The 23,287-nt window shown below is 38.0% G+C and overlaps 4 protein-coding genes across 6 annotated transcripts in view; 2 read left to right on the forward strand and 2 right to left on the reverse strand.

Annotated features, from left to right (window-relative positions):
• The first annotated feature begins 51 nt into the window (after positions 1 to 51).
• Positions 52 to 2,885, forward strand: LOC107997570 (HSPB1-associated protein 1). The gene is made up of 4 exons (XM_062074832.1): positions 52 to 255; positions 395 to 681; positions 784 to 1,156; positions 1,254 to 2,885. The coding sequence occupies exons 1-4, from the start codon at positions 52 to 54 to the stop codon at positions 1,590 to 1,592; spliced, it is 1,203 nt and encodes a 400-aa protein (XP_061930816.1). The 3' UTR covers positions 1,593 to 2,885.
• On the forward strand, positions 1,812 to 3,097 carry LOC107997676 (ADP-ribosylation factor-like protein 2). Of its 2 annotated transcripts, XR_009829690.1 has the most exons (3): positions 1,812 to 1,954; positions 2,226 to 2,851; positions 2,958 to 3,097. XR_009829690.1 is itself a non-coding variant. In XM_062074839.1 (2 exons), exons 1-2 carry the CDS (start codon positions 1,890 to 1,892, stop codon positions 2,713 to 2,715), a joined length of 555 nt encoding a protein of 184 aa, XP_061930823.1. In that variant the 5' UTR covers positions 1,812 to 1,889; the 3' UTR covers positions 2,716 to 2,885. The 2 variants fall into 2 exon arrangements, 1 of the variants encoding a protein (XP_061930823.1); XM_062074839.1 differs by lacking the exon at positions 2,958 to 3,097 and having other exon boundaries at positions 2,226 to 2,885.
• LOC114577513 (protein NLRC3-like) lies at positions 2,871 to 4,761 on the reverse strand. The gene is made up of 4 exons (XM_028666604.2): positions 4,379 to 4,761; positions 3,776 to 4,283; positions 3,206 to 3,619; positions 2,871 to 3,122 (listed from the first exon to the last, which is right to left on the reverse strand). The coding sequence occupies exons 1-4, from the start codon at positions 4,637 to 4,639 to the stop codon at positions 2,881 to 2,883; spliced, it is 1,425 nt and encodes a 474-aa protein (XP_028522405.1). The 5' UTR covers positions 4,640 to 4,761; the 3' UTR covers positions 2,871 to 2,880.
• Positions 4,762 to 7,507: 2,746 nt separating this feature from the next.
• The window catches only part of LOC107997670 (protein jagged-1), a 99,682-nt gene continuing 83,902 nt past the window's right edge, over positions 7,508 to 23,287 (reverse strand). The window contains exons 4-8 of one of the 2 annotated variants that reach the window (XM_017056428.3): positions 21,140 to 21,431; positions 11,718 to 12,336; positions 10,957 to 11,597; positions 10,684 to 10,818; positions 7,508 to 10,617 (exon numbers count right to left, since the gene is read on the reverse strand). In XM_017056428.3, coding sequence (XP_016911917.1) covers positions 9,107 to 10,617; positions 10,684 to 10,818; positions 10,957 to 11,597; positions 11,718 to 12,336; positions 21,140 to 21,431 — 3,198 coding nt within the window. In that variant the 3' untranslated portion in view covers positions 7,508 to 9,106. Of the gene's footprint in view, positions 10,819 to 10,956; positions 11,598 to 11,717; positions 12,337 to 21,139; positions 21,432 to 23,287 lie in introns of both variants that reach the window. The other variant, XM_017056427.3, reaches the window with a different exon arrangement.

The following is a 23,287-nucleotide window of genomic DNA, read 5'->3' on the forward strand; positions in this document are numbered from 1 at the left end:
ATAATATAACCTGATCAAATTATATTTGAAAAGAATAAATAACTTCTAACAATGGAAACATTGAATTCACCGTCAGATAAAGTTTTATATCAAGCTATTATGGAAATTAAAGAGCCAGTGATATTTCAACGACTCTTACAAAATGCAAAAAATGATTACTGTTGGAAATTATTTGAATGGAATTTATCGGAACTTGCTGAAAAATTCGGAGACATTAAATTACCATTTCGAGTTGGTTATAATGCTAGATCTACGGTAAATTGTTATTGCTATCTTATTTATCTTTTTTTTTATATATTATTTTATATTTATATTTATTATTATTATAATATTTATAATTTATATTATTATAATAATAAATTTATAATAAATTTAAAAATTTCATATGTTTCAGAATCCACAATGGGAAGTAAATTGTCCGACAGTTTTAATGACACTATTAGAATTTATTCAAAATATGAATCTCCATGAAAATCATAAAAAATGGTATTATTTTGATTATAAATATATGCAAGAATGGTTCAAAAATAAGCCAGAAATATTAAATTCAGTAAATTGGAAAAGATTTGATATTGATAAAACTGGTGATGATTCTACTATTTGGATTGGAAGCAAAGGAGCTCATACAAATTGTCATCAGGATTCTTATGGGTGTAATTTAGTAGCTCAAATACATGGAAGGTTAGTTTTATAAATAAAAAGAAAAATAAAAACAAAAAATGAAAAATAAAAAGAAAAATAATACAAAAATAAGATTGTTTAATGATATATTTTTTTTTTTAGGAAACAATGGTTATTGTTTCCTCCAAATTCAACTAACTTTCTTCAACCAACAAGGATTCCTTATGAAGAATCTACAATATATAGTAAATATAATTTTTTCTGTCCTACTAAGGAAGATGAAATTAATATATTAAAAATAAAAGACACAGCAAAATTAGTAACTTTAGAACCAGGAGATATATTATTTGTGCCTCCTGGTTGGTGGCATTACGTTGAATCATTGGATTTTAGTATTAGTGTTAATATGTGGTTACCAGTATTAACAGATAATATATCAAGAGTTAAAGAAGCTATTGTTAAATTAATAATAGCTAAAATTGGAAAAGATATCTATAATATACCTGAAATTGATGAAATAGATAGTATAAATTTGGTAATGTATAATAAATATTTATTAACAGTAATGTTAAATTATATTGATGTTTTTAGTTATATAAATATTAAAAATTAAAATTAATTTATTTTAACAGCTCAATATTGCTATTGAAGAATGTAAACATATAGAAAATATAGAATCACCCAATAAAAAAATAAAACATAGTACATGGACTGCCAAAGATTTAGCAATAGAGTATCCAGTTTATGTAAAATTACCTTATGAGCTTAAAATAACAGAATTAGAAGAATTTTTGAAAATGAAAAGGGAAAGATTTTCTGAAGAATATTTTGAAATGTTAAAAGAGGATTCTTCCAAAACTCATATTAATTTACAGAATATTTACTCTTCTGCACATTTATCTGAAAATATTATCAATACATTTTGTCATCCTGATGTAGTTAATAAAGTTACAGAATTATTTCTATCCTAATATTTATATAATATATTGTGTAATTTTCAATTTATTTACATAAGTTATTATCAATTTTTTTCATCATTTATTATTATTTAGTATTTAATTTATTGTTAATATTAAATTCATTTATTTTAAATAATTAAAATTTAATTTTATATTTTATATTCATTTGACATTCATTTGATGTTATATTCAATTTTATTGTTTTACATAGAGGTTAAGATTGAGTAGTTGCACAATTATATTTACACATTCTGGAACATAGATAATGCGTGTATAAAATTGTGATTAGTGATATTTTTGTAATTAATAATGGGTTTGTTAACAGTACTTAAAAAATTAAAACAAAAGGAAAAAGAAATGCGCATTTTAATGTTGTATGTATCTTTCTTTTTATATATCTTTCAATATTTATAGGTTAAGAATATGTTATTGTATTAAGTTAGTATATTTTTTTCACAAAATTGTATATATATTATTATATGCATTTATGTATATATATCTATATTATTTATTTTAATCTTATAAAAATAATTTTTTTATATCTTATAAAAATAATTATGATTTGATATAATATATATATTAATATATAATTATTGTTTCTTTTATGTATATTTTGATTGTTTCATATATTTTATATATTTATAGAGGTTTGGATAATGCTGGCAAAACAACAGTTTTAAAGAGAATTAATGGGGAACCAATTGACACAATATCACCAACACTTGGTTTCAATATTAAAACTTTAGAACATCGTGGGTATAAATTAAATATATGGGACGTAGGTGGTCAAAAATCATTACGTTCTTATTGGAGAAATTATTTTGAATCTACTGATGGTCTTGTATGGGTAATTGATAGTGCAGATAGAAGAAGATTGGAAGATTGTAAAATAGAATTATATAAACTCTTACAAGAGGAGAGATTAGAAGGTGCAAGTTTATTAATACTTGCAAATAAACAGGATTTACCTGGAGCATTGTCTGCATCTGACATTGCAGAAATTTTGGAATTACCTACTATTAAGACTCACCATTGGCAAATATACAAATGTTCAGCAATCACAGGAGAAAATCTTGTAGAAGGAATAAATTGGATTATTGATGATATTTCTGCTAGGATATTTTATATAGATTAATATCAAAAAAGAAATTAAATTTTACAACTTACATTGCTAATATTATAATGTTTTATAATACAATATGTTTATTTCTTATATATTAGAAAGCAGAGTTATTATATAATTATACTTTATTTAAATTATTAAAATTAAGGTATTATAAATAAATTACAAAATTCTTTTTCATAGATTCTCTTCCTCATTAGTTTCTTTTATCTCTTTCTTTTTAATTTTTCTTTTTTTACTTTTGATTTTTTTAGGTTTTTCTGTTGGAAGTTTTGTATTCGGATATTGTTTCATATAAACAGATTTTAATAAGCCTTGATCAACGGTATTTTTTATACCAGTAAATGCAATCATTAGTTCATTTAATAAAGATTTAGATAAGTTTAATTGGAAATTTTGCACCAATTCTAAAAACTTTCCTGTAATATTAATTTTTTTTTTAATTTTAATTTAATTTTAATTTAATAAAAGTAAGTATTATATCGTTTTCATTTTCATATACCTTTCGAAATAAGATCATCAGAAAGTGATAATACAAAATGACCAAAGTTTTTACGACGTCGTTTTTTCTTTGGTTTCATGGCTTCATAATTGGCTCTTTTTAAAAGTATTGCTTTTACATCTGGACCTTCTATTTTATAATTACTAAATATACCTCCCAATCTAATGTCGACCCATGGTTTACTATTTTGAATTGTTTCAAGTTCTGGTATTATGTTTTTATTTGCCCAAATATTCGTAAGATCTAAAATACGTAGTTGACTTTCTGACGATTTCTCTGGTGTAATTGCTTTAACGAGAGCAAATGCACCATCAGCTTTGAAAGGATTGTCACCTATATATAGCTCCTCGAGTGTTGCATTCCTTGATAGTGCTCTTGCGATGACACTTACATCATCATTAGTAAAACGATTTCCTGAATATAAAGGCAGTATGAAATATAAAGAAAGCATTTCATTATTTATTAAATATCAATGTTCATTATGTTATATTTTAATAAGAAATGAAGAATGAAGAAATATCAATACTAAAAAAAATCTTAATAGATATTTGATTTTTATCTTTATGTTACCATTCAGATGCAACTTTTTTAATATTAAAGATCGTAATAATAATCGGCGCAAATACGAAATACATTCTTTTCCTAAAGCATTCCAAGATAAATCAAGATCAAGTAAAGTTTCATTTTCTTCGAATCCTCTAATAAATTTCTTCCAAGTTTCTGTTGTGTATAAGGAATTCCAAGATAATTCTAAATGTTTTATTGTTTTTGAACAATTGACTAATTTTTGCAAAGCATCTGAACACGATTCGTCAAGATGATTGTGATTCAATAAAAGAGTTTCAATGCTTTCATTATTGCAAATTGCCTGTACAAGGTAGTCAATACCTTCTTTACGTAAATTACAATCGGAAAGATCTAATTTTTTCAGTGTTTCATTCGTAAAAATTCCATCATATAATTTCGCAACACCATTTGCACCGATTTTACATCCTGATAATAACAAAGTGTGTATTATATTGTTTTTCAAAAGCAGTTCATTTAAATGATAACAGGCATCCTCTGATAACCAATTACCCTGTAAAACAATTATTTAATACAAAAATTTTAAGAATATTTTCTTTTTTTTTCTTTTGTACTATTAATTAAATTCTGAAAATTAAATCAAATTACTGTAAGATTGATAGTATTCACAGTAGGATTTTTCATCAAAGCTTCACTTAAGGGTTTAATGATACGGGAATCGAGTCCGTAATATTGTAAATTGATTTTATTAGTTCGTAACATATCTTCCATTGCTTGTATAGGTCTCATATAGAATGTTTTAACTAAATCGAAAAATTTCATTATACCATCATCTGCGTAAGAAGGTCGACGTTCCTGAATGGTCCAGAACGCTGGTACCAAGCCAGGATCATCAGGGATTGGAAACATTGTATAGAGATTTTGCAATTTCAATCGGGAATCACTGATATCTATGTCTTTAAGACAAGGATGAATGGAACTTTCGACAGACAATTCTTCAGAAACAATGGATTCTTCTTCTGAGGTGATCAGTGTTTCTTCTGATACATCTTTTTCTTTTTTTATATCTATAGATTTAACATTAAATACTCGTTCTTATATTTTTATGCACATAAATGATATTCTTTTTCTTTAAATTAGGTTTACCAAAATAATATTACACCAATCACTTTTCGTAGCTCTTCTTCTTCAATTTTTTCCTCGGCTATATCTTCAAATTCCACTAAAAAATCTTCAAAAATATCCAGTTCTTCTTTAATTTCTTCTTTCTCTTCTTCTTCATTTTCCAGAAATTCCCATTCTTTTTTATTCCATCCTTCATAGTCTAAATAATAATTTGATATATCTTCGGGCTCAATTATATTCTAAAATGCAAATATCATATAATAAATGAGAAATTCAAAAATTAGTTGAAAAAAAAGAAAGAAAAAAAAAAAAGATTATAAAATTACTTCAGATTTTTTTAAAGGATCCATCTTTTTTATCTTCACTTAATTAATTAAACTTTTTAATTAATTTTTTTTAATTTATTTATTACTAATAATTTATTTAATATTTTTATAATATGAAGTTATCATAACGATAACATCGAATTCCATTGAATAATTCTAGTTGATTATAAATATTTTCTAAAAAAATCAAATTCCTTTTCCAGAATTAATTTTATCCTGAAATTTGTCATAATCTCATGCTATTTTTTTTTCAGATTAAAAAAAATAATTATTTTCTTCATTTGCAACAACATTCATTTTCCTTGGTCAAGTGTCATTTCAGATATCAAACATGTTCGTTCGTGTTCAAACAATTCTATGATATAGTTATTTTTAAATACCCGGAAATAGCATATTCATAAAATGTTTAAACGCATCTCACATTTCTCTCGTTGACGTTATTAGAGAGTAATTGATGTTGTTGCGCTTTCTCAAGGCATATCCCGTATTTGTCGTCGTGAAGGTGCTCTTAGATGCCCGTGGTTCACACGGACCTTATTCGGCCAAGCAGCTAGGCTGACTCATTTACCGGGTATTCGTCAAGTGGCTCTTCTGGGCCATTGTATTGTAATTTCGGCAAGTCGTTCATTCAACAATCATGCGGTTGTATACGCAGCTCATGTATCGTGGTCAAAATCACCCTCGATGATCGCCCGATCCTCTTCTCTCACAAAATTGCCTTCACACGTGGCTTTTGTTAATCTCAGACTTTCGATGATAATGAACATCGTATTGTACTCGATAAAATGATCTATTTAAATCCGTGCTCAGTTTTGTTGACGAGATCCGGATCCGTCGACTGTCGACATCGTTCGCCGGCTATATATATTAATTCTAGAATGAATTTTGGAATTATTCGGGATTATTCGAGAAATAATGATCGACACGTAAGATATTTTTATTAATTATTATTATTTATTTTTTATATTTGTCGAATGTATGTAATATAGTTTTTTGTAAATCGCATTTGTATTAAATACAAAAAGAATGAATTTGAAATTTTTTGACGAATGAAATATAAATAAAATACCAGAATTTTGTATAATAAATAAACAGAATCAAATATTTAAGGGATTCAAAATATCTCTTTCCATTTTACAATTAATGATAAATTTTAGCTCTTATCTTATTATTTTTATTACAATCATGATTTCTCTAAATAAATTTTGATACCTTCGCGATTGGCGCACGCAAATGAATAAATAAAATAATTGTTAAAATTCCGTATTTATTATCATTATTTTATTCGACACCGTTTATCATTTAAATAAAAATGTATTCAATCTAGCGTTGCTCGTTCTGTTTCTCATCGTTGGACTATGCCAGTTGCTCCCGGAAGGCACGTCTACCTACGATTCTGCGTTCTCGGTGATTTGAATGCAACTTGCGCGGACATCGACTCGGGCTCTCACCACGTGAGAGAATTCGTTCGGCCTGTTACTGTTCGGGTGCAATAAACCAGAAATAAAAACGAAACGGTGTCACAAGGGTTGTACTTTTTATTGAAATTTCTTCATCATCATCATCATCATCATCATCATCATCATCATCATCATCATCATCATCATCTTCATCATCATCATCATCACCACTACCACCACCATCATCATGATGATGATCATGATCATCATCATCATCATCATCATCATGATCATGATCATGATCATCATCATCATCACCATCATCATCATCATCATCACCATCACCATCACCACCACCACCACCACCATCATCATCATCATCATCATCATCATTATCATCATCATCATCATCACCATCATCATCATCACCATCATCATCATCATCATCATTATCATTATCATCACCATCACCATCACCATCATCATCATCATCATCATCATCATTATCAACGTCATCATCATCATCATCATCATCACCATCATCACCATCATCACCACCACTATCATCATCATCATCATCATCATCATCATCATCATCATCATCATGTCGCTATCGTTGTATAGTCATCATCGTCGTCGTAGTCGTTGTAACTTGTAAACTTAGGCAGAAAAAAAGAAATTGTGGGACCGGAAGGAGCTTAATTTTATTTACACGCACTCATTCACGCTTTCTTCGCGATTATTTGACATGGGATTGATCACAACGCGTGGATTAGCTATCTAAAGGAGACCAGGGACATTAGTTCGTTGAATTGAAGAACAGAACAAAAACTGTTCACGAGATCGTTATGATCGATCGTACAGTACAGTATAGTTTCGATTGTAACTATTGTCCATGATCTCTCAACAATTAAAATACAAGGCAATAAAATATAAAAAATAATATAATATAATATAAAATAATATAATATATATATATTTTTTTTTCTTCATCGCTTCTATATATTTTGTATAATAATATAGATTTCTTTATAAAATAAACTATCTGTTATAAAAAATTTCTTCCGTTATCATACGCTCAATACGGTCTCTTTCTCGTTTAAAATCTAGTAATACGCACGTTTCATGTGCCCGTCGTTGCGCGTTGCCTTACGCTTGGAATTAAGAGAAAGGGGGAATGGGGGGAAAAAAAAAAATAATAAAATTGCACATCTAACAGAGGGAAGAAAAAAGGGAATAAGATAAAATACAATCCAAAGTGGGATGGGGAATTATCTGTATCCATGTAATAGAGTTTATTTACATCATACAACGTTTCGATCACGCGAATGGCTATGCCATGTGTCGCATCTTATCGATTCCTACACGCCCCCTTCACCCTCTTCGCAGGAAAAATAAAAAAGAATACTTCCTTTTCATTATAGATCGACTCGTGGATACGACGATATATCCCATGAATAATTAATTAATTTTTGTGCAATTAAATCACGGATCGCAATGATAGAACCGTGCGTTAATTCTACTGATTACTACGGCAAACGGATGCAAACCGTTGCAAACTAGTTAGCAAACCAAATTGAAAATTTTTCTTAATATTGTTATCGTTATTAATCGTGATTCACGACTTTTCCAAGAGGGTGCTACGAGGGACTTGATAAATCTTATCGCGCGATAATATTCTCTCTCGCATTCTTTCTCTCTCGTTCGCTCTATGAGTATCACAATAATATCGCCCGACGGAGCGTCCGAAGCCTGCTTTCGCGCAGATTAATTCGCCTACGTGCTATTATAGCTCTACAATATCTACGGTGGCCTGTTACGCCGTCATTTGGCCCGTGTTCTCTGCTTCGGATCATAGGGGAATGTTTATGATTGTAACGTTTATGATTGAATAAAACGTCGATAGATCAGATCTTAAGGCTGTCCGTAAGGGACGACGGCATTTAGAAGTGATACAGGCTTAGCGAAATTAATAAGTACGGGCTATGTACATATGTACAATACGATAAAACAACTCGGCAACTTGTCGATATATAATTGTAGACCGTCAATTATTGTCGTTGCGTTATTAGCGAGAGACATATTAGAGAAAGGTAGAGAATGATGTTTTCTCGTTTAATGAATCAATTTTGTTGAAACGATCGATTTTTGATTATAAATCAATACCAATATCGTTAATAAAATAACGTTAAAATGATTCTCTTCTTTCTCTATCTTTCTACATTCTTTAATATCTCCCTTGTTTTCGTATCAATTCGCAGAAGGAAAAAAGATTTGAAGTAAAATATTTTCGAGATTTCTTAATTTTTAGCGGGTAAAAAAAGGCAGCGCATTATTTTTCGCAATTTCATTTTCTAAAGTAAGCGATCCGTCGAATCGTGAATTATTAATTGTTCAGTCTGTTCGTTGCGAAAACACTTGGTACAGCGAGTCCGATAATTCCGTTTCAGCACGTTTTCGTGTCCCTTTCTCGTAAGTGTTTTTTTCGAATGAAATTTTTCACGAAACATCCAAGTCTGTCCGCGTTACACGTGTACCGTCAGTACTTGATGCGGTCCCGATGTCTGACTGCTGCTCGCTTGCTGAGAATACGTCGGCTCCTGCAATCTAGGTTTGCTGTACGGTTTATGAGGCCCTTCCTCGTACGTAAAACTAGCGGTATTGTTCCTGGCTTCTGCGCTGGGAGCTTTGTAAAGTGGTGGCAACCGATGTCTACTCTCGTCCGAGACCATTTCCAAACTCTCTTCGGTTGCACCCAGCGCACCCAACGAAGTTCCGGACAGAGGTCTCACCACGGATACTCTTGGTTCTCCTTGATCCTGCTCTTTCAAAGGGTTCGCGTATCTCCTAAGATTCTCCTCGTTTTGAAGATTGTTCGATTTTTCGTCCAAATCGCTGCGGTGTCGATGCAACGATGTCTCGCTGCTGGTCGTCGCGGTCAGGCTGGATCTTTGCCTCACCGTTCGAAGATACCACAGTCCACCGAACAAAGCCAAGACCAAAACGGTCGCCAGAGCTCCACCGAGGACGGCCACGTAGCTTCCCGCGCTGCTCGAGTTTACGGAACTCGGTTCGCTGAGCAAGGCCGTCTCCACTTTGACCTCGAGCACGGAGGCCAGAGCGAGTGGCCTGCCCAGGGGTCTGCTAAGGGCTTCGCCTAGATCTCTGGCCGCATCTGCGGCTGCTTCCGAGAATATGGTCACTTCCACAGTATCGTTATCACCAGGTTTAAGATCGCACAGAAGAACGATTGACTGTGGCCTTCTCGGATCGGACAGCAGTTTTCTCAGCCGTCTACAGAGGATTTCTACCGATGTACTGGCGGCCAGAGTGTCTCTTCTTAACAGGATGGTGAGCCTGGAACAGGTCGGACCCGGCGTGGCTTGTCCAGGCCAACAGGAAGGCGGCGCGGGCAGAGCGGGCGGCCCTACTCTTCTTCCAGTCTCCACGGGGCGACATTCGCCCCATGCTGGACACGGTGGAGCTAGACAGCTTTCGTTCGGACTGGGCACGCACACTTCGTGAGCCAGACACGATGTACCGTTCAGACAGTTCCCAGGACCGCACCAGATATTGCTGCACTGGTTCTTCCCGTTACGACATTCGCAGACGTTGCAATCGTCGTCCCAGCTAGCTACCGGGCATCCTGGTCCACCTGCTGTACGAATCTCGCAGCGTACCCCGGTCCTTCCTGGCGGGCAGATGCAAGTGTAACTCGCTATACCGTCCACACACGTGGACCCAGTGGTGCAGGGGTCGCTGGCGCATTCGTTCACGTTTATACGACAATCTGGACCGGTGAAGCCTGGCGCGCACTCGCATCTGAACCAGTTGATCCCGTCCACGCATTTACCCCCGTTCAAGCAAGGCAATGGCTGGCAATCGTCGACGTCTCGACGGCAATTCGGACCCTCGAAACCTTCGCGACAGACGCATCTGTAATTCCCATCGGCAGTGTTCACGCAGGTGGCTCCGTTCTCGCAAGGATTGCTCGCGCACGCTGGAGATGCTATGTGGCATGCTGCTCCCTCCCAACCTGGTGGACAGTGACAAGTGAATCCATCTCCGCGATCTTGGCAAGTTCCACCGTGGCGACAGGTACCTGGTTCGCAGTGTCCGGCGCGAAGAGTACAAGTTTTGCCCTTCCATCCACCCCTGCAGATGCAGGTGAAGTCTGCGACACCGTCCACGCAGGTGCCGTTGTTGCGGCAGGGTGAATTCGTACACTCGTCCACGTCTGAAGGAACGATAAGGAATAATTTTATAATAAAGGAGACATCGTAGAATCATTAGAGATATCATTTCCTCTTTTCATCGACCGTGATAATTTTTTCATCGCGTTTCTACACGGCGAAACAAATTAAGAATCGCTCACCTTGATCGCACAGATCTCCAGTCCATCCCTCTCTACAGATACACTGGAACGAGTTAACCAAATCGACACACGTGCCACCGTTCAAACAAGGATTACCCCTGCAATCGTTGATGTTCTCGTGACAATGCATCCCTGTATACCCGGCGTCACAAATGCATCTGCCACCGCTGCATCTGCCTCTGCCGCCGCATGGTGTTCCCTCACTCCCGCACCCGGACTCCTCGTCCATCATGCCGAATTGCGGATTATGGGAGGCTGGCTCGGAACAATTCTTCCCTTGCCATTGCTCCGGACAGTGGCAGTAGTAATCCGTCTGCGTGTTGAAACAAGGCGCCGAATTTCTGCATGGGTTCGGGCTGCAATGATCCTTGTCGATCTCGCATTGGTATCCGGTGAAACCGACAGGACACACGCACTCGTACGCGTTCACCAGGTCTCTGCACTCGCCACCGTTCTGGCACGGTTTCGAGGCGCACTCGTCGATGTCCACGTCGCAATCCTTGCCCGAATAGCCGGCGGTGCAGCTGCAGTGATAATCGTCGACCAGATCGATGCACAATGCCCCGTGTTGGCATTGGCCGATGCAATCGTTGATGTTCTTCGTGCAGTTCTTCCCCGTGAAACCACTCCTGCAGCGACACCTGAAACGAGACCGAGATTTTTTAATTAAAAAGAGCCTCCTTCAGAGCTATCTATCTATCCGACCGATGTTAAATTTTCAAATCGCGATCAAATAATAAAACAAATTCTCGCTCCCTCACTTGTAATCACCGGCAAGATTCACACAGGTCAACGAATTTTTGCAGGGGGATTCCTTCAGGGCGCACTCATCCACGTCGAATTGGCAAAGCACTCCCTGCCAGGCCGGTGGACAATTGCACACAAATTCGTTCTTCCCGTCGACGCAAGTGCCGCCATTTTGGCAAGGTTGGGAGGCGCACTCGTCTATATCCGTCGCGCAGTAAGGGCCCGAGAATCCAGGGGCGCACTCGCAATGCGCGCTCTCACCGAGTTCCCTGCAGGTCGCTCCGTTGGCGCAAGGGTTGGAGGCGCAGGGGTTGTCCACCTTCTCGCAGGTCGGTCCCGAGAATCCCTCGGGACAGGTGCATTTGTACTGGTCTGGCGCCGTGTTCTCGCACGTCCCACCGTTTTGACAGGGTTCGTGAGTGCCGCAATAATTGAGGTCCTGGTCGCAGAGGATGCCGCCCCAATTCGTGTCGCAGATACACTGCCAACTGGAACCGTTGCAATATCCGTGCTTGCAGCCAGGGTAGGGGGTGCACTGGTCGCAGAGTTCACCGCGCCAACCGTGTCGACATTTGCATTCGCCGCTCACGTTGCAGTGACCGTGAACGGGATGGCAACCCTCCTTGCACACCGCTGAAACAGATTAATCGTGCCTGTCAGTTAGGAAGGATTATTTGCACAAGCAACGATAAGGTAATTGAAAATTACGCTATTGTCTGTAGTATAACGCTAATATTTGAAAAACGAGCGTATTAGTGAAACTCTTATTTGAGAAAATAATACAAGAAAATATATATAAAGATAAATTATCGAAGAAAGATCAGAAATTATTCTTACAGTTTGATTGCAATATTGCTTTCTACTTTAAATTATTTTGTTACATATAATGAAAAATTTTACGTTTTTGTTGTTTAAAATAAAATAAAATGTATATTTTAATATTTTTTAACTAATATTTTATTTCAATTAATATTTTATAACTGTATATTCAGATAAATGATACATACGGAATTACAAGAATTTTTTTTTACTTAATATTAATTATTTTTCCCAACAATATATCAAATTTTCATATAGAACCGAGAACCGAGGAGGTTCATGAGGTTGACAAAAAAAAAAAAAAAGAATTACGTTAATACGAGTGTAAACGTTGAGTCACGGAATAAAGTTCGTCGTAGCTAATTACATTTTCGTTAAAAAATGTTGACGGCGCCACGTCATGATCAGACATGAACAGAATAAACGACGATTTTCAATTCCGGCTTTTAATGTTAGAAAGACATAAAAAGCGAGACGTTATAAATTGTTTAGACTATTTTATCCTTTAACAACCTCTTACCGGAATAACCGAAACCACTTAGATAAGACGTATAAAATTAAACACCTTTTAAACCACTGTACCGACTGCAGGTAATTAATCTATCTTCTTTTATATCCGACGTTTCACGTACGTACAAAACTCGTATTCCTCCCTTTCCCTATTCGTTCGCAGGCCCGCTTACAATAAAGATCGCGTATCTTCCAGTTACAATCCGCGAACCGCAACCACCACCAACGGTTGCGGACCATTTTCCCATTCGCTCGTTCTTTCCACCGTGTGTATATATATATATATACCGGGTCTCCCCAATAACGTAGAAAGAAGAAGAGCCACCATCGGCCATAATTCAAGCGACTTTCCAAAGGAATAATCTCGCCGGGGCGAACAATAAACGTGGCGCTCCGTAACGCGGCACAAAAGGCCTCCGTGAATGGAAGTTAAAACACAAACGATTAATCCGCCCACGGCCACGAAAGCATAAGTGTCGGATTATTTTCCACGTTCACCCGACGGATTATACGATCAACGACGTTTCATATATCTCGTCTCGTCTCGGGGAAACCATTGGCGTATCCTTCGTGTATGACAAAGTGAGAAAAATAGAGAATATACGGAGGAAGAGAAGGAGGAGGAGAAGCGGGTTAACAGGTAACGCAAGTTCGCCTTCTTCTTACACAGGTGGCTAAGGATGACGAAATCCAATTTCGTCCATGGTCGAAATGGAGAGAAAAGGTGTGTATATATATATATGTATACACGTATCGTATCCCTGGAAACGACAGTTTCGTGGTCGATTGTGACGGTGAAACGGTGAGACGGGAGAAAATGAAACGTGACAGAGATCCGTGGCCGCGGTCCGGAGCAACTCAATTAGCCGGTGGGACAGAAAGACGGATGAGAAGTGACAGAGAGAAGGATTATCCTTTTGACCGTGAAACGAAAACTCACGCCGCGGCGACACACGCGTGCATGCACATACATACACGTACACGTACATGTGTAGGGGAGGCCTGCGACTTTTAGCCGTCTCTTTACCGTTACACACTGTGGCCCCAAAGAACCGAAGGAATCGCGTGTTACACCACGTAGATTCTACGTAGGTATATACATTCTACGGAATATAGAATATACAATCTCAGCTCGTTTCGATATAGTCGATTAAGGTTTGGAAAAATCATCGGATGAGGAATAGATTCTTTAGAATACTTTGGACAGCGATTCGTATCGGTATTAATTACTTTATTGCCAACGTCATTGATAAACCGGTATAAGATTATTAATAAGATTCATTGAAACGTCAGATATACACAATTAAATTAATAGCATATTGAACGATTCATACAAGAATCGAACCTACTCGAAACACTTTTTCACATCGTCTCGATCGGTAAACTCTGTCAATCGGATGTCCGTTTAAATCTATGGATCACTTCTACGCTTCTATTCCACATCAACTATTTTTCAACGTTAACCGCACAGTGTACACCGACGATCACCGACGCGTAATTGCATATTTTAACATATGCAATATGCATCTCCACACAAGACAGGAGTAAACTCTCGAAGGACTCTCGACCCCTTGCATCCTTGTGGATTCTTTAATGATTAATGGCCGAGCTTTCTCGTTCTCGCGTGGACGACCAATACGTTTTACGGATATTTATGAGACTGCGGCGTGATGTTCGTCGAATCCATCCGGTAATAATGATCGATCCACTCGTTTTCTTCCATCCACATTCCACGATTGATCGAGGAATCGGCTGATTTCCAATTATTGCGTGGAAGATGGGAACGCGAGGATTTCCCTCGCAATTACGCTCGCGGAAATCGGAAGAGAGAAGCAAGGTCTGCTCGATCAACGGTGGTTAGATGAATCACTCGTGAATTCACCATCCCTCAACCCTCTGTTTCCTGATCGACGAAGCAACAGGTGCGCGTGGGCGCGGAGAACAGAACCGCACTCTCGTGCGACCGACGATTCTCGCTTCGTTTTGGATTATCCGGATTGTCTTGGGGTCGATAATCGAGTGAAACGTGTGACGAATAACTTGGTTTTGTCTTGGGGCGAACGATTCTCGTTGACGATGATCTAATGAACTTTATTGGAAAGTGGGCTTTCATAATCGATTGCGAAAAGTACGAGTGGTTATTGCGAACGGTAAATTTTAATCGTTGATAATGTGTTGTTAAAAACGCGAAGTTTTCGTTGCCTGTGAGTAGGCAACCCGCTTACAAGATTTCTTGCTCGGTCGATACGAACGAGAAACAAATTTAAATACGTTTGTTGTACTTTATTGTTGAAAGTTCGTCATGATTTGATCGATAGAAGAATCGGTATATTGTATTTGAAATTATCGGTTTCTTGGAAAACTACGTAACTTTTTCTTTCAATTTATAACTCTGAAAAAATCTCAAGTTCTAAAAGATGTTTCACTTTTTAAATGTATCGTCTAAGAATAGACTTTAGTGACCGGATTTCTCCGTTGAACGGTTACGTGTTAATTAAGAATTGTGAAATTTCTTGTCGAATTTCGGCGTGCCGGTCGTGCGAAAAGCAATTAACAGAGGTTTCACCGCGGCAAATCTCACGAGGTACTTACGTTTCGCGTGTAGGAACCCCCGACACATTAACAACACTTCTCGTACAGTACCGTTCTTTCGTTGTTCAGGATCTATAAATCTAGCCAGGAACATCTACAGTTACACGTCTATGGAATTTTTTTTGTTAATCCGCCGCCAGTAGGCGAATTAACCTGCGCGATTCATCTTCGTACAACCGCCGTTTCTTTTATTTTCTTATAAATCTCCCGATCTGGTGAACGGAACAGATGCGAGAAGAATCGGATTACAGGTGAAGGTTCACGACTTTCACGATCCCAACCGATTTTACCTTTGCCACCAGCGCCGACAGATCCTTCCGTAGAATGGCTAACGTTTATCTCAAGCGCCATTACCAATAAATTTATCATTCATCAAACTTATACATACTTTTTTTCGGATATCGATTTTTTTTTTAGCCCTCTCTACATCCGTACAAATAAATCTCTTTCCAATTTCTCTCGAATTTTTTCCGTGGACGTAACGTATAATAATAATAAAAAATAGTAATAAGAATAGATTACGCCAAAGCCCTTCCAAAATAATGGTTAACACAGATCGAAAGAATTTATTAGATCGTGATTTTAATTTCACGCGATCTTGATACCGTGTTATTTGAAATGCGGCCGACTTCCTTTTCCAATCCTTCCAATCCTGGAAGAGTAAAAGAGCATCTCGAACGATTTTACGATCTCTACGGTGAAAAGGGGTCAAATGCAAACGAACGTTCTCGCTATGAGTTTAGAAATACTACGTTGTACTCTCGGAGGAGGAACGGCGTGTTGCATGATGCGGTCGGTGCATAGAACTCGTGTGAAGACGATGCACGAGTGAAATTCTCGTATTGACCTTTCACAGCGCGACAAAAATGCTGGAGCCAGTTCTCTCCTCTCCTCCTCTCCTCTCTCTCTCTCTCTCTCACCCTTTCTTCTCATCTCTCGTAACCGACCGACCGGTCTCGTCGTCTCACGAGTACACGATTTCCACCGATAGTCCCTAATTGGGATCGTTTGTCCTTTCCTTTTTTCCCCCCTACGTTCGACGAAAGTGGAACGTGTCTAATTGTGATACCGATAATATGATCCTGCTGCATCGTTAAACCGCCGGAATAATTCGTTGTCAAGGGGGATGCGACCCGGTTCGTTTCTTTGAATACATTCTCCGTGTGAATATTTATTGTCCGTATATAGAAGAGGATAGGAGAAGATAGGAGAGGAAGGTGATGTCTTTTTGGAATCTTTTTTATATTTTCTTTGCTAATATAATTTCAACGTATCCTCCGTTTCAGAAGTTTGGATTTATAGATGAACGAGTGAGCTATAATTTTTGAAATTGATAATGTTATTTATACGACAAAATATTTGTTATGTAATTTTCTTCGACACATTTTGCTTGTTCGTGCTCGATGCCGGTACATATCCAACACTACCGTCGCTTCGCTATATATATGCTCCGTGATCGATCGAAACGTTTCTTCTTAACAATTCAATAACAAAGAAAAATGAAAGTTTTTGCAAAGGAAAATATCGAAATGAACTCATTGCTCAGCTTCGTATTTTTCGAACATCCTGTACAAGTCATCCTGAAAAATATTAACGCGTGTATTTTATTCGCTAGAGTTGATGAATATCGAATACCGATGGTATTGTCGATAAGGAGAAGATATTAAACGCGAGGCGAAACGAAGAAAATCTTAAAGTTCACAGTGTCAAGGGAAACTGGCTGCGTCCTCGAGTGATGGCGGCCACTATTTTCCAAGTGAACTTAAACCGGGACCAATTTGAGGGATTTAAATTCGACGCGCGTTTCGTCACATTTCTTATTATTATTATACCCTCGAAACAATTCGAGAAACATAGTGTTCACACGATATCAACCGTGCTTGCTAATTACTATCACCGCAGAAAAGTCTAATAGTTTGCTCGTCCTACTTTCTCTGGCCAGTTTTCAACTATTCCAGCACAATTTAATATTCTTTCGAAATTTAAACCAGGCCTATGTTGATATCTTGATCACGTTTAAACGATAATTAACCAACGATCGAGCGAGATATTTGCATACGAAATGGAAGAACGATTTGTAAGTAAACACGTTTAATGCTATATATTTTATACGATAACTATTAAATAAGTTTTTATAATAATTCTCTATTCAACGATAATCGATATTTAATAAAAAAAAATCTTGATAAATAATTTTTTATATCCCTATTTTGCAATTAATCTTTGATCTGTGTTATTTATTTATCATGCATGAACGTGAGTTCTCACGATTCAATTTTTCTCACAGAGAGAACAAAATTATATTCTGTTTAAAATTTATAACTTTGTAAAATTGTTTATACATATTGATTAATTACAACATACGCAATATTAAATGCAGCACAATGCAGAAAGCTCGTTCACATCTCAAATCCCAAAATATATACAAATTAATTAATTTCTTAAATTTAATACACTTCAGACATTTACTATTATTTTTCTAAAATTCAAAAAATTCCTACACTAAATTATAGAATCATATACGCGGTGTAAAATATATGTATAGATAATGTTGTGATTTCGGTTATATCGACTCAACACAACGTGAAATATCGTTTAACCAATCGTTAAAGAACCCTACTTTCTCCTCGGCAAAGGTAATCTCTTCAGATTTGGGATGATTTAAGGTTAGAGGATCCCTTAAAAAAAAAAGAAAATGTTCTAGAGGGAGGGATAAGACGCAGCACGGGTCGGCACACACGGGGAGACGGAAGTAACGATTAAGCAGCGAAGAAAGAGCTGACGTATTAATCCGGCCAGCATTGTGCGAGGGGATCTGGCGTGATGCTGCTCGCTACCTTTATGCACGATCGTACGACATGCGTCTAACGTCCGCCAATTGAGGCACGCTTCGAGATAATTCGTGTGTTTCACTGTGTTTGCGTATTTGCCAATCAGACGTGCGCGAGACTCGCGGTTTCCGTCCGACAAGAGAACGAAACACGTGGAACGAGTTTTCCTCTTCCAATCATTGCTCTTACGATTCGTTGAAACAAACTTTCTTGACAAATTTCTAAACTACAATTTTCATCTCTCCTCTTTCTAATTTCCAAAATCTCGCATTTCGAGTGGAAGAAAATTTGGAAGGGAAAGGCTATCTAGCTCGACTCATTTTTTTTGAAGTAAAATCTTGTAGCGTTTCTACAAGATTTCTAGATTTTAGACAGATTCATTTTTTCTTTTCAAATCTCTAAATCTCGAAAGATTTAGAGAAATCTTTGACGAACAAAACTGAGAAAGACTTGTTCATTATTTTAGGATGCAACAAGTATCTACAATATAAATTTTATGCAACAGAACGAACATTTCCCCTTCTCATCTGCGATTTTTTGCAGCCTGACATTGGAAAATTCAAATTACACGTCGATCCTATCTTGTCTGCCAAGATTTATAACCGTGTATCAGGCACACTTTGTTTTCCTCGTACAACGTATAATTGATTATTTTTCTCGATCGAAAACACGATTGGCGGAAGAAAAATTCGTTCAATTTAAACGTAAAACAAAATTTCCCGTCCATCGATCTCGAATCATCCCTTGCCTCCATCCTCCTGAATATCCCTTTTTCTCGGGAGAGAGAGAGAGAGAGAGAGAGAAAGAAAAAACGAGAGGTATCGAGAACGTATCACCGTTGAAAATTCGAGTCGATCGATCGATCGATCGGCTCATTAAACGAGGAGGAGTCAGCGGTTCGTGAGAAAAGCGGATCGCGCGGCTTGCTTGCGACGCGAGATTTCACGCTTCGAGGATCGATTAATTATTCCCTCGGCCGGCGGAGGCAGGGGAGGGGTGCAAGCGAAAAAAGAAAACACGGTGGAATCGTTTAACCGGCGATATCCTGGCAAAAGGCCTTGCGCGACGCTTCGTTGCATACGTAACGAGATCTCGTCGACGACAAAAGCGTGTTACCACGCCGTTTCACGCTTTTTGCCGTGACTACTAATTTTTATGGATATATCGTAACGCGTTTCTTTTCGTTTACATCCTTATCCCCTCCTCCGTTTGCTCGTTCGTGTATCGTTCCGCTCGATTAAGCCGAACGCGTTCTTTGTCTCGGTTTTCTTAATGCTTCCGGTGACGAGGATGATTTAATGATGAATTTATAGGGGTAGTTAAAATATCAGTTTCGATCATTTCGAACCATTTTCCAATTCCTCGCTCCTTCGTTCCACCACTACGATTCGAGATTCTTTTATGTTTCTTCGAGATTTTGTTATATAAGGTAGGAATTATCGTGAAAATGTCGCCGACGAATCTATTTCGCAATCGGATTCGCGATTGAATTAGAAAACAAACGTCTTGCGAATAAAAATTGTACACGTGAAAGTAGGAGAGAAATACGTTTCAGAATCGCGTATTAATATTTAAAGATAGATCCTGTAATAAGGAGGAATTGATGAAAATTCGTATTGCCATATAATAATGGCGTCGATGATACGACGTGACGGATTAATCGTTAATAAATAATCAATTGAAAAGAATTCTACGTTAAAATTAACGGGAGAAATTTTTTTTAGGTTACAACCGCAAGATGCGAGCCTAAAAGTGTAAATATTTTCGATAGAAAATTAATTATTAATTAATTATCGATGTAGCGTGGTTCGAAGAGGTGGCGAACCGTTATTAGGAGCCGTTATTAGGAGCCGTATAACCAAAATTAGTGGCACGTATTCTCTGTCCTTCTCGCGCAATGCTGCTATCCTTATCTTTGATGACGTCACGAATACCTCCTTGCACATTCTGCTATGCTAGTAGCAAGTCGGAGCTTCCAGCGTCCAAACGCGAGATGGCGCCACGGGTACTAAAATTTTCTATTTATTTACTTTCCTTGTCTAACTTATGGGCAAAAAGGAATTACATTTTTCTATATACGGCAGCATAAGTTCTACGTTTAAAAAATAAATATAAAACGAACGAATAATTCTAAAACAACATTTTCACATCCTGTTTCGGATTATGTATTCTTCTAATGGTAAAATTATAAAATTTGGTAAAAAATTTACGTCACGATATCTCGAGAAAAAATTTCGAGTGTCACTTTTCTCCCTAATTAAATATTCCTTTGATGTGAAATTCAGACACAATTTTCCATTTGGAAATTTTAATTTTCCACTAGAAGAACATAATCAGAGGAGAGGTGGCACGAGATATTCTCCGTGATTTCCGCGAATAAAATTTTTTCTACGAGACGAAATACACGTGTATTTAAGAGCACAAACTTTTAAATTCTTAATACACGTTCCAAACTGCGATTCTGAATATTTGATCGATATAAAATCTCACACATTGTGGACACATTGAAAATATCTCTCACTGGCTAATTTATATTTATACACAGTATCGATATACTTTTTCAACGTCCAACAAATATAGATAAACAATTTCACGTACGTTTCTCTTACGGAATGGCAAAAAGTTTTTTTATCCATCACGCAAAGATAACAAAAGGTGAATGAAATTTTTAAAGGTTAACCTACCTATCTCACAGTCGGCGCCTTTCCAACCCTGTATGCACACCTTGTCGCCGTTCTCGTCGCAGGTGTAATGGCCGAATATGTCGTTCCTCGGCCTGCAGAACTTCGTGCAGGTCGCGTTGTAATAATGATCCGCGCACTGGACCCGAACGCGATAAGCTAGATGAGCGTTTCTCCCTTCATGATTGAGAGTGTGCCACGTGGGTCCTGGCAGGACAATGCCGCTGAAACTTGCCTCCTCGATCACGCCTGTGCTCGCCTCGTCTCTCGCTTGCAGGATAAGCGTGAATTGCCTCTGCGAACCGAGAAAAATACCATGTAACGAGGCATCTTATGGGAATCTTCCCAGTCCCCTTAAAAATATTAATAACTCTCTTAAACAAGGAAAAAAAGAAAAAAGAAATAAATTATCATAAATTGAGATCACTCGGCTCTTTCATCGGTTTTGCATCACCGGTTCTCAACTCGTGGACCACCAAGTGATCCTCCAACCGGTCATTTTTAGTCAACGAGTACTCTAAAGTAATTACACGAATCAAATAAACGATGGAATGATTTTTATATCAATTTTTCCCTATTTTTCTCTTGTCTTATATAGGAAGAATCATATATATATATCTCGTGTTCGAAACAATCGACACATTTTATAACATTTTATACACATTTCTTGTTCCGGCAAACGCGGATCGAAAATACGGAAAGATGATGTCACGGTGTTGTCTAGGGCTGGTTCGAAAGAGGAAGAGAGGTAGTTTGATGAAGGCGGCAATTAACCCTTGCCCAGCTTGAATAATTCCTTGGCAGACGTGGCCACCAGCGCAAGATGGAGTTTTGCAAATTTACACATCACTCGCTCGACCTTTTGCCTCCCCTATTACTCCCATAATAGGATTATCAATTTTTTCACTTCCGTTTCCCGTACTTCCATATCTCCCACGTCACACAACCTATACACGCACACGTAAGTGAATATTATAGACTTTGCAAATTACCTTCGACGTTCATCGATCATCAACGACGAATCATTTCTAAATCCTCAGCATTTCCCATTCGCCCGCATCCAATCGATCCAAGAAGGATCCAAACGTTCAATCATCCCTGCACCTCTCTCCTCCGGGTGGTAGATCGATATAAAGCAAGGAAAAAAGCGCTCAACCCACTCGAGAGAGTGGAAGCGCCATTGGACATTCGCCAGGGAGGCAGAATCAGGAGGAAGTAAAACAAATGCCTTATCGAAAGTGGTGGCCAACCACCACCGATAATTACCGGTGGCCGTCGACATTTTTCACCGTCGTCCCTCCGCCACAAATCAGAATAATTACAGCCAGCAGAGTTTGCGTGCTCTCCCTTGCGTTGCTCGCCTCCACCGCGCTGGACGCGCCACCGTGTTGCCCCGTCCCTTCTCCACGGCGTGCCTCGATTGCTACCACCAATCAAGGTCCGTGAGTGACGGTCGGCTAATGCAATAAATAAATTCCAATCGCGCTGTCGCGGAAGACGGCGGCTATCTGCTGGGCCGAGAGACGCTGCCGAGAGAGGAGACCAGAAGCGAAGGTAACCGAGCGATGGATCCCAAAGGGGGTTGTCCAAGGAGGTACGTACGATAGAAAGCTGGAAGTGTTCCCCATGGAACCGGTCCCGTGGAACAGAGAGAGAGAGAGGAGAGAAAAAAAGGAAGAGAGAGAGAAAAAGATCGCGGCGAACGAGGCGCATCGGTGATCTCGCGTGTACCCGGCTCGTGTGTGCGCGCGCCCGGTTTAATGAACTCGGTCGGATCTCGTTGGTGGACAATGAGAGGAGGTTGGGACGAGTTGGAAGCTTCACCTCTCTCGCTTCGATCTCTTTTCAATTAGAGTCGCAGGTGGATTCGAAAATCAAGAGATATCTTATTCTTTTCGGTTATCCTTGGAGGAGGAATATTCGCGGCCAATTTCTTCGTTTTTTAAGGCGACGCAGACACGTGGGAACCTCGTGGATCGATTCCTTTTCTGAAAACGGGCGGGACACCCGTTCAACGCGCTCGGCTAACCGCTCGATCGTGACCGCACTGCTTGATCGGCGAATTAGCGAAAACAATCTCCCCCGCCGGCAGCCCAAATGCTTAGATAACGCGGCTAATGTCGCGCGCGTTTCTCGCGCGACAAATCGCTT

Source organism: Apis cerana, linkage group LG5 (genome assembly GCF_029169275.1).
Source record: "Apis cerana isolate GH-2021 linkage group LG5, AcerK_1.0, whole genome shotgun sequence".
NCBI lineage: Eukaryota > Metazoa > Arthropoda > Insecta > Hymenoptera > Apidae > Apis > Apis cerana.